This window comes from Centroberyx gerrardi, chromosome 13 (assembly GCF_048128805.1).
Source record: "Centroberyx gerrardi isolate f3 chromosome 13, fCenGer3.hap1.cur.20231027, whole genome shotgun sequence".
NCBI lineage: Eukaryota > Metazoa > Chordata > Actinopteri > Beryciformes > Berycidae > Centroberyx > Centroberyx gerrardi.
This window is the reverse complement of record NC_136009.1, coordinates 10,980,768-10,997,050: the sequence shown is the minus strand read 5'-3', so window position 1 is coordinate 10,997,050 and position 16,283 is coordinate 10,980,768. Positions and strand designations below refer to the sequence as shown.

Sequence of the window (16,283 nt, the reverse complement as noted above, 5' to 3'; positions counted from 1 at the left end):
TATAAATATGCTGAGTGGGAAATGAGGTCTAATTTCCCTGAGGTCTAATTTGCCTGTCATGAAGCACTTACATGAAGAATTGTCTGCATTCGTCTCCCCTACCATGCAATTTGTATGCTATGCAATTTTCGCATTGGAAAATCCAGGTATAATTCCAATGCTGTGTGTGTGTGTGTGTGTGTGTGTGTGTGTGTTTGCTCACACCTCTCCTCTGTGTTCAACGCTGTACAGATGATGATGGTCCCACTCTACCTCCATAATATGCATTGCTATAATATCCCAGCTGCTGTTAAATACTGCATTACACCTGAGTTCCTTCCATGTATCCTTCAGTTTCCAACAGTGGGAGAGCAGACATGGGGGACAAAACACGGTCCAGAAACAGCCTTGATGGAATTTAAGAGATTAAGATTGCTTTATTTGGCAGTTTACACAAGGTAACTTGAATGTGTCTCTTTGCACGTTCCTCCTGGATACACACACACATAGGCTTACTGCTTATTAGCTCTGCTTTCAACATAATCATCCTGGTGCAGTCAAAGTTTATACCCCTTTATCCACAAGATAGCTGCCAGCAAACAATTTCAAAATATTTGTGTCTTTTTTGATGCTATCTCTGCGATCTTTTGATCCCATGATCCTCATTTCTTGAATTAACTTTGGTTTCTTTTTCCATGAAACATGAACACACACATGAACAATTGGTAATTCCATATTTGGGACCCACAGCCCTGCTTAAGAGAAACTCCCATTAAAGAACAATTTTCCAGTGGGGATGAGGGAGAGAACAATTAAAGAAGGATAATATAGGCTACAAGGTATTTGTTCAATAGCAAAAATAACCACAATCTTTACTCCAAGGCTTGATTTGCATCGGAAAAAAGGAAAATCTGTTTAATAACTCTTGACGAACCAAATCTGGTGTGTTTTTTGTCTCTGAGTTTAAAGCTGAAACTTATGTTCCAATGCAAATCCAGGTATTTGGTGTTCCCCACAAGGTCAACATGGCTTGAGAGCAGAAACGGTGAAGATATTCAAAAGCAGCAGGAATACAAATACATGGGAAATACCCAAGGTGAAGGCGCAATCGGCACAACACACACTGTACACGTGATTGTCTACATACATGAAATAACATGTCATTCATCCTGTTACACTGACATGTGTTGGGTTGTTAGATATCTTGTAAACATTTCTTTAATGACTGCTGTCATGATTGAGCTTATATACACTGAGCGTACAGAATATGTGGAACATCTTCCTAATATTCAATTACACCACGTTTTTCGCATATCCATGCCTCAGTTGACTGAAGACTTAAAGTGATGGTGAACTTTGGCAGTACCTTGGGTTGTGTAGCTTTCTGGCCATGATATAACCGAGACCGCAACATGACTAGTTTTTATATAGTCAAAATCTGCTTTGTTTGCATTCGTTCATGTGCAAGTGTGATTTTGAGCTGTTTCACCATACAATGGCAATGAATGGAGAGAGAGAAATTCTCCAATCATCTCTACCGGAGCAACAGATAACAGAGAATCGCCAATTTTGGGGTTATATCATGTCCAGGAAGCTACACAACCCAAGGTTCAGCATAAGTTTAATATATCACATGTCTCACCCCCTTCATCCCCCTTCATCTCACCTTTGACAACATACGTAGATTTAATAGTGGAATCTACAAGGGATTAGAAGCTTCACTTTTCACCTGATAAATGTATTTCATGGGAAGAGCCGGTATTCCAAATATTCTGTACTTTCTATATATTCTATATATATTTCTATATATTGTCTGTACTGCACCTTTGTTGTAGATCCCTGTATTAGAAGAGGCGTCCATGTGTTTTGGGTGCATCTGTGTGTGATTGTGTGTGAGTGTGTGTGTGTGTGTGTGTGTGTGTATGCTCCGTCTAAGGCCTCTTTGAGCACTTGGGGCCCATTCTCCAGCAGTGGCAGATGGTGTTGAAGAGTCGACAGCGGCAGGAGGCGCAGGGGTCGCAGCACGGCACATGAGAGGAGCAGTTCTCCATCAGACGGCCACAGCGGCGCGCAGGGGTCACCGCGTCCGGCTTGAGTTTCTGAAACAACACACACACAGAGAGAGAGAGAGAGAGAGAGAGAGAGAGAGAGAGAGAGAGAGAGAGAGAGAGAGAGAGAGAGAGAGAGAGAGAGAGAGAGAGAGAGAGAGAGAGAGAGAGAGAGAGAGAGAGAGAGAGAGAGAGAGAGAGAGAGAGAGAGAGAGAGAGAGAGAATAACAAAGCCAAGCGTCTGGATCATGAATGGAACAGTGGATCATCGTTTCTGCACAGAAACACCTGCCAAGCATGAAGCTCCATGCGCTGTAGGAGATTCTTCTGTTAACATATTTGAAATAGAAGGCTAGCTAAAAAAAAAAAAAAAAAAACTTACAGGAATTTGACTTCCCTGCGGCGGAGAGATCCTTCGCCTGGCAAACAGCCGTCTTTGCTTCCCTTGGTTCCACACTAGGGGATGGAAATATTGGACATATGGAGATATCAAACACTGTTAATCAATCAGTCAGAAGCTGAATTCGGTTTGAGAGCGGTCTCCCAGGCCGAGGAATCACAGCACACTCTCTCACCTGAAGTGGAATCCCAGTGAAATAAGAGAAAGAGACGTGTATATTTAAAAGATTGATATTGAGGCTTTCACCAAGTGCCAAAAACTATTATTTTTAACTGTAATACTGTGTGATACAATCATTTGAAACTATCCATTTGAACTTCTACAGATTTGTAAAAAAAAAAAAAGACGCCTATTTTCTTTTCAGTGTAGGCTATATATCACGTACCATAAGCAGCTATGATATGGCTTGTGCTTGATATGGTTTGTTTTTCTCTCCTTTGTCCACTGGGTAAGTGTTTATTTGTTAAAGTGTTTTTTGGGCTAACTTTACAGCCAGTCTGGGTGGTTTGTTATTCGGCCAAAGGCATCTTCGTCCATCATTATCTTTCTGGATTCCCTGTAATGCAGCCACACTATTGTATTACTTTGAAGAAAGTACATTCCTTGTTTGCATGATTGCAATAACTTAGGAGCTATTATTCCAGAGGAATTGAAGAAGGTTTTAGTTTGCTGTGGCTTGTGGTTGCAAAATAACAAATGTTTCAAAGTTCTGTACATCTGACAACAGCGCCACAAAGCCCAGAGCATTGAGAATGGCACGTAGAATAAATGTAGTATGTTTTTTTCCCCACTGCATTAGTGTATCATGCCATCAACCCCACCCATTAATCCCAATGAAAATCCAAATGATCCTCACGTTGCTTTACCTTCTGTATGCCGGCCTGGTTCGGATTTTGAAAAACAAAATTCAACTCAAAAGTATTGTGAAAGTAGAAACCAAAATCCTCCCCTAACATCCCCAATGACTACAGCCTCTTCTCTAATCTCCCTTCCTTGAATGTATTATTGTCCCACCTGGGCAATAAAACAATATGATTATATTCTCGCTATGTCAATCCCAAAGCGCTCTGAAACAACCCCAAAGCGAACTCCTCCTCATCTCAGACACTGGCGCCATCCACATCCTCATCCAGAGTGCCTATTACAACCTGAGCACAATCCAACTTCACAAAAGTTCAACTGCAGAGAATCCAAAATCCTCCTTTTTGGCCTCCAAATCCCTTTCCCACACAGACACCGACTTCCCCCTCACAGTTGCTGGCTGCAGGGTTGAAACCTTGGGGTAATGTTTGACCAGATGTTTAGACCGTATCTATCACCAAAGCTGCTTCTTTCACCTCTGTGATGTTGCGTGCCTCCATCCCTCACTTCCTCTGATGCTCAGACCCTCAGCCCTGCACTGTAAAAATGTAGCACATCCAAAAATAAATATGGCAGTACTCACTTTTCACTTGAATTTATTGGCGCACACACAATAATGCTGACATGTTTTGGCCTACACAGCCTTCATCAGAGCATATCTATATCATGTATCTAAGGATCTTGAAAGGCTCCTTTCAGGCTGCAGGTAGAGGCAAGCAGAGGCTACATTTGCATAACTGCTTAACTGTAACAGACTGCACTGTCCTGGTCATTCAACCTACTGCCCTTTCCATTGTTTTATTTAAGGTGTCATATAGGTTTCTATTCCACAGTTTCATTATGATTATTTATTATGTTGCAATTTTCCCTTCACCAACAACAAAGTCTTGAACTTGAAACTGAACTGATCTTGGTTAAACCAATGCCTGCCCCAATTAAGCTGTCCCACATAAATTCTAAAGACGGGGGTGTTTGTTTGTTTTTCAACTGTTCAGTCACTGATATTGAAAGGTTTTCTTTGTCCATAATTGTTTCCAGAGATGTGATCTCCTCGTCTCCCATTGGCTGAATGATTGAGTCTATTTCCCATGACTTGGTCTCAAATTATAAGCCGTTATAACGAAGTGCAGCAACGCAAACATCTTCTCGCTTTCTTGTTAATTCGCCTTTAACTATAAAATAAAAAATAAACAGTGAAATCTCTGAATGCCAATCGTCACAGCATTGCTTTGACCTGATCGTGTGGAAGATTTGTTAAAGAGATGGCGAAAATATGATAAGTAGCTCAGTCATCAGTCCTAATAATTCCTAATAATAACTCTGATTGTAAGAATTAGTCGTTTCCCTTACGAAAAAGAACTATAGATTTCCTGTATATATATATATATATATATATATATATATTTATTTATTTATTTTTTTAGAACGATACGAATATCAAGGCAAATCTATATAGACAATAATATCCTATAGGAATATTATGGTGATACGACGAGAGATTAAAACTAGGATTGGAAATTGACAAATCTATTAAATTAAAAAATATTAAGCTCACAATAAATGAACTATTTAGCGCCACAGACACACTGTAATTAAGTCCCTATTGGAACATTATAGTGTTTTTTCGTTATTGTTAATAGAATAGAATAACATCAGTAATGTGTTTTTAAACTCTATAAGCAAACTGAGTCGTTCTACCTGTTGATTGCTCTGACTGGAAATAATAAAGAGCGGGTTTAGGTAACATATCATTTTAGTCCCATAGAGAGTTTAGGTCACGCATCACCTCACGGTCAGTAATCGGCATCAATCTACATCAATCTTTGATACCCACACATCGATTATTTATCCACGCCCAATGTTCATTCATATTGTCTGCTACAGGCTGCATCGTTTTCCCTGACGCACGACAAGCATCACTGACGGACCTGAATGGAACTGAATCAATATGAACCTGTAGTCTATAAGCAGCTCTTTATACTTCCACGGCTCAAACCGAGTCCAGACATCAACATGACTGTGTTCGTAAAATGGTCGCAGCCTCACCTGAGTCATTATCATCTTTACTCGCATCTTCCTTCGTGTCCTCTGCCCAGGACAGCTGGATGGCGAGCAGGCAGATGCAGAGCAAGTGTTTACCCGTCATCTTCCACATTATGGGCGAATCTGTTGATGAGAGGTTCAAAATCACTGTTAATACATTCAACAGCAGGCGGTCAAGTGCTGTGGCAAAAAAAAAAAATCCATACATATCCATCCTTACATGTGTTTCCTCCTGTAAATCGCCCTGTGCGTCTGATCGGTTTGCTCCCTCAGGTCCCTTCAAAAGCAATAAATAGGTATTGCTTCGAACGATCCAGCTTATAATGTGAGCCTGCTATGTTGTTGGGAGGGGAGAGAGAGGGGTGTGTGTGTGTGTGTGTGTGTGTGTGTGTGTGTGTGTCTCGTGTTTCCACGCTTCGCCAATTTATGCTTGTATACCCTATATGTTTCTCTTCCCTTAGTCGCTTATTGATGAATTAGGTAGGCTAAAGTCATATAATAAAATTGCAGTCCACATATGACTGTAAAATACAATGTTTTTGAAAGTCCAGTCCGTACAATTTAATACGTTTTTGATTGTTAGTATCTTGGTTGTCCCATATCCTACCGTTACTTTGTGTGATTTAAAAGGGAGACCCAGAAATCATACATGCAGGCTTCAAATTTAACTATAAATGTAAATGCCCTAAATTTAGTTTGATGTACAGGAGAACCTCAGGTCCAGTCGTCACGTTTGAACCGTGTTAACCAGTTTACCAAATGGGTATGATGAACAATATAGCCTGTTTTAATCTATTAAAACGTCATGCAGTGTCACTCGACCTAAGGAGCACCGCAGAACAGGCAAAGCCTAAATAAAACGAATGCTTCAAATTGTAATAAGTTATTCTCACAATCAGTAGACTACATTATAAAATCAACATTTTAGAAGGATACTACGGCAAAAGTATAAGTCCCGTTAGGGATGTAATATGAATAGTAGTGATACCATAGCAGATAAAGAAAAACAAAAAAACCGTACGATATGAACTCATTATTGAGTGCAGTAGACTAAAACTCCATCGGAATATTATAGGAATTGTGAATTTTGCATCATGGGTAACCTCATCCTACTCACTTGAAAATATCGCTGAATCAAAATATCGTGTTCATTATCAGTATTACTGTGACTTGGGGAATTAATGCCAACCATAACTCATAAATGGAGTTCGTAATTACAGTTCTGGAGGAGAGATTCTTATATTATAGGCAACCAATGCAGGATATTTATCTCACACGCGGGGTGCGCTTTTACGCACAAAACCTCCAAACATTTTTTCTCAACGGGAGGAAGGTTGGCCAAGTCCAATCAACCAATTATCCAATTCTTCAGCATCGTGCTCTCTGTCTGGTGCCTCAGAGTCAAAGATGTTGCACAAACGCTCAATTTCACCATCGTGCAATTTATGACACATTATTGCTCCATTCCTAAACGTGACAATCTCAAAGTAGTGACCACCAGAGGGTGCCAACTCTGTAATACACGCTTTAATTGTTGGATTCATTAGTTTGAATTGCCTTGTTTATCGGCCTGCATGCAATCAGAAGCTTCTACAATGCAAATGACACTGCAGATAACTGTTTTGGGATATGTATGCATGCATGTTTCATAATTTGAAAAGCTCAGAATAGCCTAGAATAGCTCATCTCTAACATGTATTTGAATTAGTCTCTACTTTCTCCTTTCAGCCAGATTTGCAATAGTTGACCAGCTTCTCACATGTAACATTTACGTTTACAGTATGTGATATCTCAAATATACAAAGACAACAGGGAGCTGAAATTGGATAAATCTTTCATCTAATGGCATGACATACATTGGCACTTGACTTTTTCAACGTTTAACCTTTCTAAGGGCCCGGTTTAGAAGTTTTGGTTTATTCCAAATCAATATCATCAAACCTGTGGGAAGAACATGAATATGGCTTGGCATATTTAAGGTATAAGTCAGTTTAGTCATCCAGGATACTAACACAGCCTCAGAAGTGGACGAGTAGAAAGTTCCCTCCATGTCTGTCCATTCATCATGGCTGGTGTTGTTTGGTGAGTTGTTGGAAATGACAGAAGAGAGAAATGCAGCTGAAAGACGCTTCAAAGACACTCATGAGTCAGATCTGTCAGACGCTTCCTGCTCTGGACCACACAAAGTACGACTTTGCTGTTTGATTTGTTTGAGGTTTGAGTATCAAAGATGAACTCTGTTTTGGTGTGGGTTGGTGGATGACGTGTTGATTAGAGTTTGTAACACAAAATTGATAGCAAAGTCAAAGGTGATGTTTTTTTTTTATCTCTTGAGGAAATAAACCTCCATGAACCTGTGCAGACTGAAAAAGAGAAGAAAACACTACTGGGATACACATGAAACATTTAACTTGGGACTGGAAGATCCTCTTTATTAATATTGTTTTCACTGGAATCCACAAAACAACAAGAGGACCAAGGCACTCATAAAATGCCTTTATTGGTCGGCCATTGTTCTAAGTAACAGAGTTTAGTGATTTGAAAGGGCCTTGATCTCACCCTGCTCTTCTCCTTGGTCCACTGTACAACAATTGTAGCTGTTAATACAGTTAACATATTCAGTGCTTCAATGTAAAAGCTTAAACAGACATTTTGAATCCACAAATGCACCCTCCACTGTGATGGACTGGTGACTTGTCCAAAGTTCCCTGCCTCTGGAGACACATATGTCCACGGGCCTGTTGGGTCCCACCACAGCTTCCTTTCTACTTTCCAACTGTCTAAATAAATAAAAAATATTAAAGGTGAGTGGACTGCCTACTCTTCTTTAAACTTTTCTAATGTCCCAATGCATCTAATCAATGCTTTAATTAATAAATATTTCTATGTCAACATACTTGTCATCACATAACACCTGGGTGGTATTAATATGAACTCCGTATCTTAAAACATTAAGGAGTTGGAGTAGTTTCAAATGAAGTTTTGGAATCAGCAGCTAGAGATGTTTGATATAGAAGTTATCAGCCATAACAAAATAGTACTGTATGTTTTGACAACTTAACAACACACACTGGATTTTGCGTAATATTTCTCCTTCGACATCTCTGGCCTTACTCTATGAAAAACCCGGAAAGCACCTACAGCTTATCAAAGCATGAGGCCACAGTGTGCACTTGTAGGGAAAGAGGAAAATAATAGCCAATACATCATGACCTTTTTACCCCTGTCAAGGAGTTTATGTTTTCATCCCTGTTAGTTAGCTTGTGTGTCTGTCTGTGTGTCAACAGGACATCGCAGAAACTTTCCATGAAATTTGGCGGACAGACTAGTCTTGGGCCTGTGTAGATTCAGATCTGGGATTTCTGCCACTAAGACAATTATCCTTTATAATTATGAAACTAACAAAGATAGAGACTTGATTCCAAATCCTAAGGGGACGTTTGCAGGGTCAAGAAATCAATTTAGCTCAAAGCTTAAGTGATAGGAATGCTGTTTTTGGATGAAGTTGGAGAATTGTTCAGTGCTGGTTTGTGTTCTCAGAGTGCCTTTTTTTCTTTTTTTTTTTACATCTCTGCTACAAAATAAAGTGCTGTGTGAATGATTTGCGTCAGAATGTATGTGCTGTTCATTGTCCACAATCCCACCTAGTGATTCATTTGACACTTCTGTGATACATGATATGCCCACTGAGTCTTTTCTTCAGCTTTTCTGTTTTGGGAAATATGTGTAAAATTGCTGATCCCATGCAGAGCTGTAGCAGCAAGTATGGAGCGAGGATCAGGATGAAGGATGGCAGTCCACCTGATGGTACTTCATCATTCTGAAGCAGACTTTTTCCATACACACTGATTAACAACTGGGGGCTAACTTTGGGTTTCTGGGAATCTAGACCTTTTAACTTCCCACCATACACCAGCAGCACGTTTTGGACTCCAGCCGTTATAGTCATAAAGAAGAGACTAATTTGAGAACTCATCATAACTGATAACAAACTTTATCGTATATGGAAATGCTTTATCTTGTTTTCCTTTTGGCCCAGTTAAGAATATTTCAGGAAAGGATTATTGATTTGATATTGTCTGTTCATTCACTATTCAGTCAGAATGACCAGAGGGGAGCGAGAGAGAAGCAGAGTTGTCATGGTCAAATGACAACTTTGTGTGGATTTCATAATGAAATCTTATTTGGACCTATAAGCGTCTAATTCTTCAGAACATTTAGTTCAAGTTAAATTATCAGCGATTTGGACTTCTTTTTCATTGACTAGCACATAAAATGTCATAATCTCTTATCTGCATACACCTGCTCCATGTTTTGGCCAGACTTCCATGACACATGGACATTGAGAATCATTGCAAATAGAAATTATTGTTACAAGGGCCAATATTAAAGATAGAGGACTGGTCCAAGGTACGTCTCTTCCTGTTGTAATTAAGTAATTAACTATGAATATAGGTATTAATTGCTTTCATTCTACTGATATACATTAGAAACAATATTTCACTGCTTAGGCAGGCCGACCTTCCAAATTGCGATTGCAGAAGAGGATAATGTGTCTGTTCATATACACATTGGATCCTGGAGCTCAGCCAGGCAGCATGAATGTGATCTAACCTGGATGGGTCTGATGCTCTATGAAACACTCTTCAGTTATCAACTGAGAAACTGCCATTCACTGTTGGAAAGAAAAACATTTTCCGACTGCAACTCTCTTATGATTATTAGAATTATTATTATAAGAAAAGTGTCCCTGCCCATTATCAGAGAGTACTGTGATATGTTCAAGGTTTACACTAATGCCCTTGGATGTGCTGAGAACAGAACATCAAGTTCCCAATTTCCTTTTCGTTTGGGTTCAGTCGGTTTACCTTTGGAAACTGTTATTACACTGCCACCTTCTGGTAAGATCTGTGTTCAGGTTCAACACAGAACAATGTTCAAAATCAGAGCTAGGTCGGCAAGCAGGATTCATTTTGGACCCCAAGACTTCAGTTGAATAACAAATTGAGTTCATTATTTAATTTTCTAGATAGGATCAGTTTCTTCCTTCGTAAAACACAGGCAACATAAAGGCACTTCATGTGAATACAGGTTGCAGGATCTTTTTGGGTGTGTATGGTTGACACTATAAACACCAAATGATGTTCGTGAAACATGGCAACGTCACTTTCCTCTAATATCCTGAGATGAACAGCTCTATTCTCACTCACACACTAAGGTGCACACACAGACACAAACACACTCTCTCACACACACACACACACACATACATACATACATACACACACACTATCCTTGTCAAAAGCAAGAGAAATAAATTCAAATGCTGAATCACATTTGAATATAAACAAATGCAGCAGAAATCTGCAAGGTGCTAAATTCGACCAAATTTCTTTCTTTGTCCATGATTCTCCACGATATTTCTCTCCATGAGTTTGTGCATCTTTGGGCTGAGGCTTCGGTGTAGAATCAAATTCTGCAAATTCTGAAATGTCTGTTGTTATTTCCTCGTATTCTTTGAACTTAAGATGGGGCGGGTGAATCAGCGATGACCAGAGTGCTCCAGTAAGCTCCGTGACTTTTTACTGGTGCAGCAGCCTCACACCTGGAGAGGAAGACAAAAAAACTAAAAAAAATCAAAGGTAGCAACATCATCAGCGCCCAGCAGACACCTTGAATTTTCAACTTTCCAGGAATTGAGAAAAAACAGAATGATGTTTTCATTTACATTAATGTATTTTTAACTTTTTACAATGCATAACATTTACTACACTTGAGGGATAACATCAGCTGTCAAATACAAGGCAAAATTAGAGATAAAACGCAGAGATAAAGTGTCTCACATCAGTGATTCTCAACCTTTTTTATATCAAGGACCCCTAATTAAGTCCACATTTGGGCCACAGACCCCCATCTGATGAGATTTTGTCTCTCAGACCCAAATCTGACAATATTTGTATTGTTAGATAAGATTTTGTCCAGAATCCCATGACTATCTGTATTGTCGGTAGAGAGATGACAGTGAAACTATGACCAAAACAGTCATTCTTCTACATGTTCTAATTGTGTTAACTTATTATAAATGAAATAATGGTGAAGTTTAACAATTCATCAATTTCCTGGGGACCCCCTCTAACCCCTTTAAGGACTCCTGGTGGTCCCTGTACCCCACGTTGAGAACCACTGCCATCGCTATTGAATAAAGAGGAAGGAGAGGAGGACTACTAATCAGATACTCTACCTTGTTCCAGGGCTTGATTCCTGGTCAGAGTCAGTAACAGAGTATCGCCTGCCTGCGTCTTCCTCTTCATTTCCATCTGTATGTCTTTGTCCGTCTCCATTCACATCCGCGTCTCCTTCTGTGTGTGTGTTGGTGTGTGTGACTCCGTGTCCGTCCAACATAGCTGACAGCTGACAAGGACTCTCCGGACTAAGGGACACGCCGCTGTGTAAGAAAACAGCGTCTGTACTGATACTGTCTACGTACACATACAGTATAGTTATTTAGTGATTTTCAGAACACACACACACACATCTGATTTTCCCAACCGCGCAAAAACAGATCTTTACTTGACTTGTTTCTCCAGGAGGCCAATGTGGCTCTCCCTCTCCTCCAGAGTCGTCTTCAAAGTGTCGATTTCTCTCTGCTTCTCCAGCAGTTCCCTCTGGAGCCGGTGGTTAGTCTCCTCCAGAGTCTCGCAGAAAGCCTGCGCACAACACAGCAGCGAGTAAAAAGCCATGCTTATTCTCAACACACAACAGTCTGTACTGACAGAGGGTAAGAGTGAGAGACTCGGCTCTAGGTTCCAAGAATATGCTTTCATAAGTGAAGAAATTGATTAGTTGAAACTTGCACCATTAGGTTTGACTTTTCACATTTTGGTCATTGTGTAGACATTCTTGTCCAGTGGAACTATACTGCAGGTTACATTTATGACAATTGATTTAAAGTGTGAACAGGGGTTTATATTATATATTATTTTGGCAGGTGAGCTCATCACTATAGCTATATAGCAATATGGAGAAAGATCTCACCCTGCTCTCCTCCAGACTGTCGAATGGGCTTGGAGGGTCGTCCAGACACAGGAACTGTCTGACCGCTTCACTGAGGAGGAGGAAACAGATTAAAGGTCAAACACGGCTCAGTGCAATCTCTGAATAACTTGAAAAAGTCACAGACTTTTAGCTACAACATGAGCTATGGTACACACACACACACACACACACACACACTAGGGCTGAACAATTAATCAAAATTTTATCGAAATCGCAATATGGCCTACTGCAATTTTCAAATTGCAGGAGCCGCAATATTCATTAAAGGCGAAATGTGTGTCAAAATACCATTTTAAATTAAATATTGTCGTGCTGCAGAGATGTCCTGCCTACACATCATATTCTACAGACTTAAGAAAACATCTTTGTTTGGTACAGATCCCCGCAAAAATCACACCATAATCATTTTAATCCGTTTTTCAATGGAAATGAGAATAATGATGTAAAAATTATCATTCCCTCTAATATCGCAAATCATATCGCAATTGCAATATCAGTCAAAATAATCGCAATTAGATATTTTTTCAAAATCGTTCAGCCCTAACACACACACACACAAACGCACTGCTGTGTACCTGCCGATGATGTCTTTGTGTGCCAACAGGTTCTGTAGAAAGGTCTGCAGTCCGATCTGCCGCTCCTCTAGAAACTCCATGTCATAGTTGTCCTTGAACCAGCGCTTGGGAGGCAGAGCTAGACGAAACCTGGGAAACAGCTCCTTCAGCTGCAGCCATGAAAACAGCAAATAACAGAGAAATACAATAACTATAGAAAAAAATATCTCCTTCATCAAGAGTGAGTCAAAACTGTTACAGGTTCATGATGCCCAAAACCTAAAGAACAATCAAGAAAAAGACATGTCATGTACTACACTAAATATAGTTGTTTGGAGGCAGCAGAGTGGCGTAGCTCTGCTAAAGTGTCCCTGAGCAAGACAGTGAATCCCGACCAGCTCCGGGGTGCCGAGCAAGCAAAAAGAGAATTTCCCCTTCTGAGATCAATAGAGAAAAAAAAGTCAATCCAATAGCAGGACGGTAAAAGGGAAAACCTCCCGACTCCTCTGTGTGCCATGACATTTATTTGTAATGGATTGCACGATTACAACCTCTTCCTTGTCCAGCCCAAGGCTACTTGGGGAAGTGCACGGCGCATGTTTTTCACACCCTGATGAAACCCGATATTGCTGAAACGTCACAGATTAATAAGCACAGAGGTTCACGACGGGCTGCTCACCTTGTCGTTGAGCCTGGAGAAGTCGGTGTACCTTCTGAAGATCACCCAGCTGTCTCCGTGACTCCCCGTCACCAGGATCTTATAAACCTACAGACACAAACACACACATCACACCTGACTTACGATGCCACAGTGCATTTGTGCAGCTTATCTATTTGCTGTACTGACTGAGCATCGTCTTGAGTAAAAGTGTTAGTGTGCACATTTATTACACACATGTTCTACGGCCAGCGGTCATTATCCTGCGAGGAGAATGGGGAATCTTATCGGCAGTTGCTGCAAACTGAACGACCCTTGTTACACTCACGTCCTTGTGACTGTGACTGATTCTGTGCACTCAACACACACTCACACACACACACTAGTTCAGCTTTATAAAAGGAAGCCATATGATGTCAGTATGACACACATTATCGCACACAGCCCATTAGTCTGTCTCTGTAAATAACATGTATCCACTCTTCACCAATGCTAGAGTCTGCTTGATGAAAACATCTGTAAAAGATTTCATAAAAATACAATATATTACTGAATACTTTTTCTGCAAAGAAGTGTGCCTTGGACTATTTTTTTGGAGGATCAGCTGTCCCAGCCACAAGTGATGAGCTGCATTCCCTTCTCTGTCTACTGATATTACTGAAGTCTGTCCCTAAAAATTGCACAAAAATTTGAAATGTTGACTTAAACCACAGATCCAAGTTCAGTCCTTTTCTTCCAGTGATTCGATTAATTAACAGAAAATCTAGCTTCGACCTCCTGCAGGAAAAGCAGACCTGTTGTTTAAATCCCTACCGTGAACTTTGCCCTCTCCTCCATGACCTCATGGCCCAGCAGCGTCGGGGTGGAGGGCCTCTCCACCCAGCTGTCCCCTCCGCTCCCATCCTCCAGGAGCGATGATGACCCCTCCGCTCCGTCTCCCCTGGGTCTCCTCTGGCATGCCTCCGGCGTGGGGCGCCCAGCTGGGGCACCCCAGGGCCCAACGCCTCTCACCCAGGGAACACCCTCACGGGGGGAGGGCCCGCAGTTGCTGGATGGAGAACTACTTGTGGGAGACATCCTCTTGTGCCAAGACCTGCACCCTGCTGCCCGACCCACCGGTAAGGGGACTGGGACAAAGGGGGCAGCCATCTGTGTTCGTCCCGGTGAGCTTGTGATACTGTAGATGAAATGTAGGAGAGGAAGCACAGTGAGTCAGTCAACACAACAGGCGCAGGAGCAAACAAGTGGAAACACAGAGGGTGGCGCTTACTTACACCAGATCAGTGCAAACACAATCCCTGCCAAAGCCTGGAGAGAGAAGTCCAGCACAGCTTCTTTGATTCAACTTTTGTCTTCTTTTTTTTTCCAGTTGTATTTCTTGCCTGAGTTGAGCAGATGTCGCTGTAGTCTTGTGCTTCATCTATTGCTTCATCTGTAGAGACTTTATTGTAGGATAATCCATGACTTTAAAAGAAAGGCGCGTTGTCCGAAATCCACGTAAGCAGCCGTTATAACGCGGTAACAGACTTGTTGACACCCTCTTCCTCATTGGGGCTTCGGGTTACAACGTAAACACGGTCATGTGCTTCACGGTGCGGCGCGTGCTCCCGGTCCTCCCAGGAAGCGCTCTTCCTGTTTAAATAAAGAGAAAAAAAATAATACAAAAAACTAACATGGTCTATCAAACAGAAGTGCTTACTTAGAAAGTCAAATTTCCAAACTTTACACTCTAATATTTATCCATGATATTTATGTTGGGATTTATTACATTTTTGAGTAAAAAGGAAAAAAGGAAAAGGAAAAAAATCCATACAAAATTATAAGTCCTTACAGGAATATTATAGGCATGATGACCTAGGGAAAAAATCAACAAGCCCAAACTACGACAAGATCACTATAAAGTCAATATTGAGTACCACAGACACACTGTGTGTGTTATAGGAATGTTATAGTGAGTTTTCGCTATAGGGGAACAAGGGCATATTTTGGGAAGTTGGATTCAAACAATATTGATGTATGTGGTTTGAATAATTAAAAGACATTAATTTACTTTATGGTATTTTTAATATGCTATAATATTGCTTTAATGTTCATATAGGGAACTGTAGTATGTCTAAGGCACTCAACGGTTAGTTAATAGTGACCTTAGCATACTTTTTGGTGCTTTTTTCCCTTCTAAAATTGTAATGCGATTAATTAGGCTAACTTTTTTTGTAAGGGACAGAATGGTTTAAAATGAGTGCAGCGAACTTGACAAGATCACCAACATTACAAGCAGCCAATAGGCCAGAGCCACATACTACTACTACGATTATTAGAAAGAGTATTATTTAAAGTCATAGCATCAGCTGATAAAGTGATTTTTTTTTAGTTTTCCTACCATTGGTCCTTGAATTCTTGTTCAGGCATTACATCATCATCACCCTGATCACCTGTTTGGGAAATTCCCACGAGGAAATTCTAGCAAGTCAGTGAGTTCATGCTTGGAGAAGGACACGTTGGATATTGTTGAAGCAAAGGGTGTGTCCGGAAAAAGACAGACGTTGTTCCTACAAAGTTCGAATACTATAATATAATTTTAAACTAGAGTTATAAACTCCTCGCCGTCGCATGTGGGAGTGTCTGAATGGCTGCGACCATAAGCGCACTAAGACGCCTTCAGTTGTAATTGTGTCGCTTGTATC

General features: G+C 40.6%; 2 protein-coding genes across 2 annotated transcripts; both read right to left on the bottom strand.

The window, feature by feature from the left end:
• Positions 1-1,449: 1,449 nt before the first annotated feature.
• asip2b (agouti signaling protein, nonagouti homolog (mouse) 2b) lies at positions 1,450-5,453 on the bottom strand. The gene is made up of 3 exons (XM_071908039.2): positions 5,335-5,453; positions 2,410-2,483; positions 1,450-2,078 (listed from the first exon to the last, which is right to left on the bottom strand). The coding sequence occupies exons 1-3, from the start codon at positions 5,441-5,443 to the stop codon at positions 1,911-1,913; spliced, it is 351 nt and encodes a 116-aa protein (XP_071764140.1). The 5' UTR covers positions 5,444-5,453; the 3' UTR covers positions 1,450-1,910.
• Positions 5,454-10,323: 4,870 nt separating this feature from the next.
• On the bottom strand, positions 10,324-15,150 carry LOC139918582 (uncharacterized). Its single transcript, XM_071908005.2, has 8 exons — positions 14,874-15,150; positions 14,413-14,776; positions 13,621-13,707; positions 12,963-13,111; positions 12,367-12,436; positions 11,902-12,038; positions 11,573-11,776; positions 10,324-10,936 (listed from the first exon to the last, which is right to left on the bottom strand). Exons 1-8 carry the CDS (start codon positions 15,017-15,019, stop codon positions 10,855-10,857), a joined length of 1,239 nt encoding a protein of 412 aa, XP_071764106.1. The 5' UTR covers positions 15,020-15,150; the 3' UTR covers positions 10,324-10,854.
• Between the last annotated feature and the right edge of the window lie 1,133 nt (positions 15,151-16,283).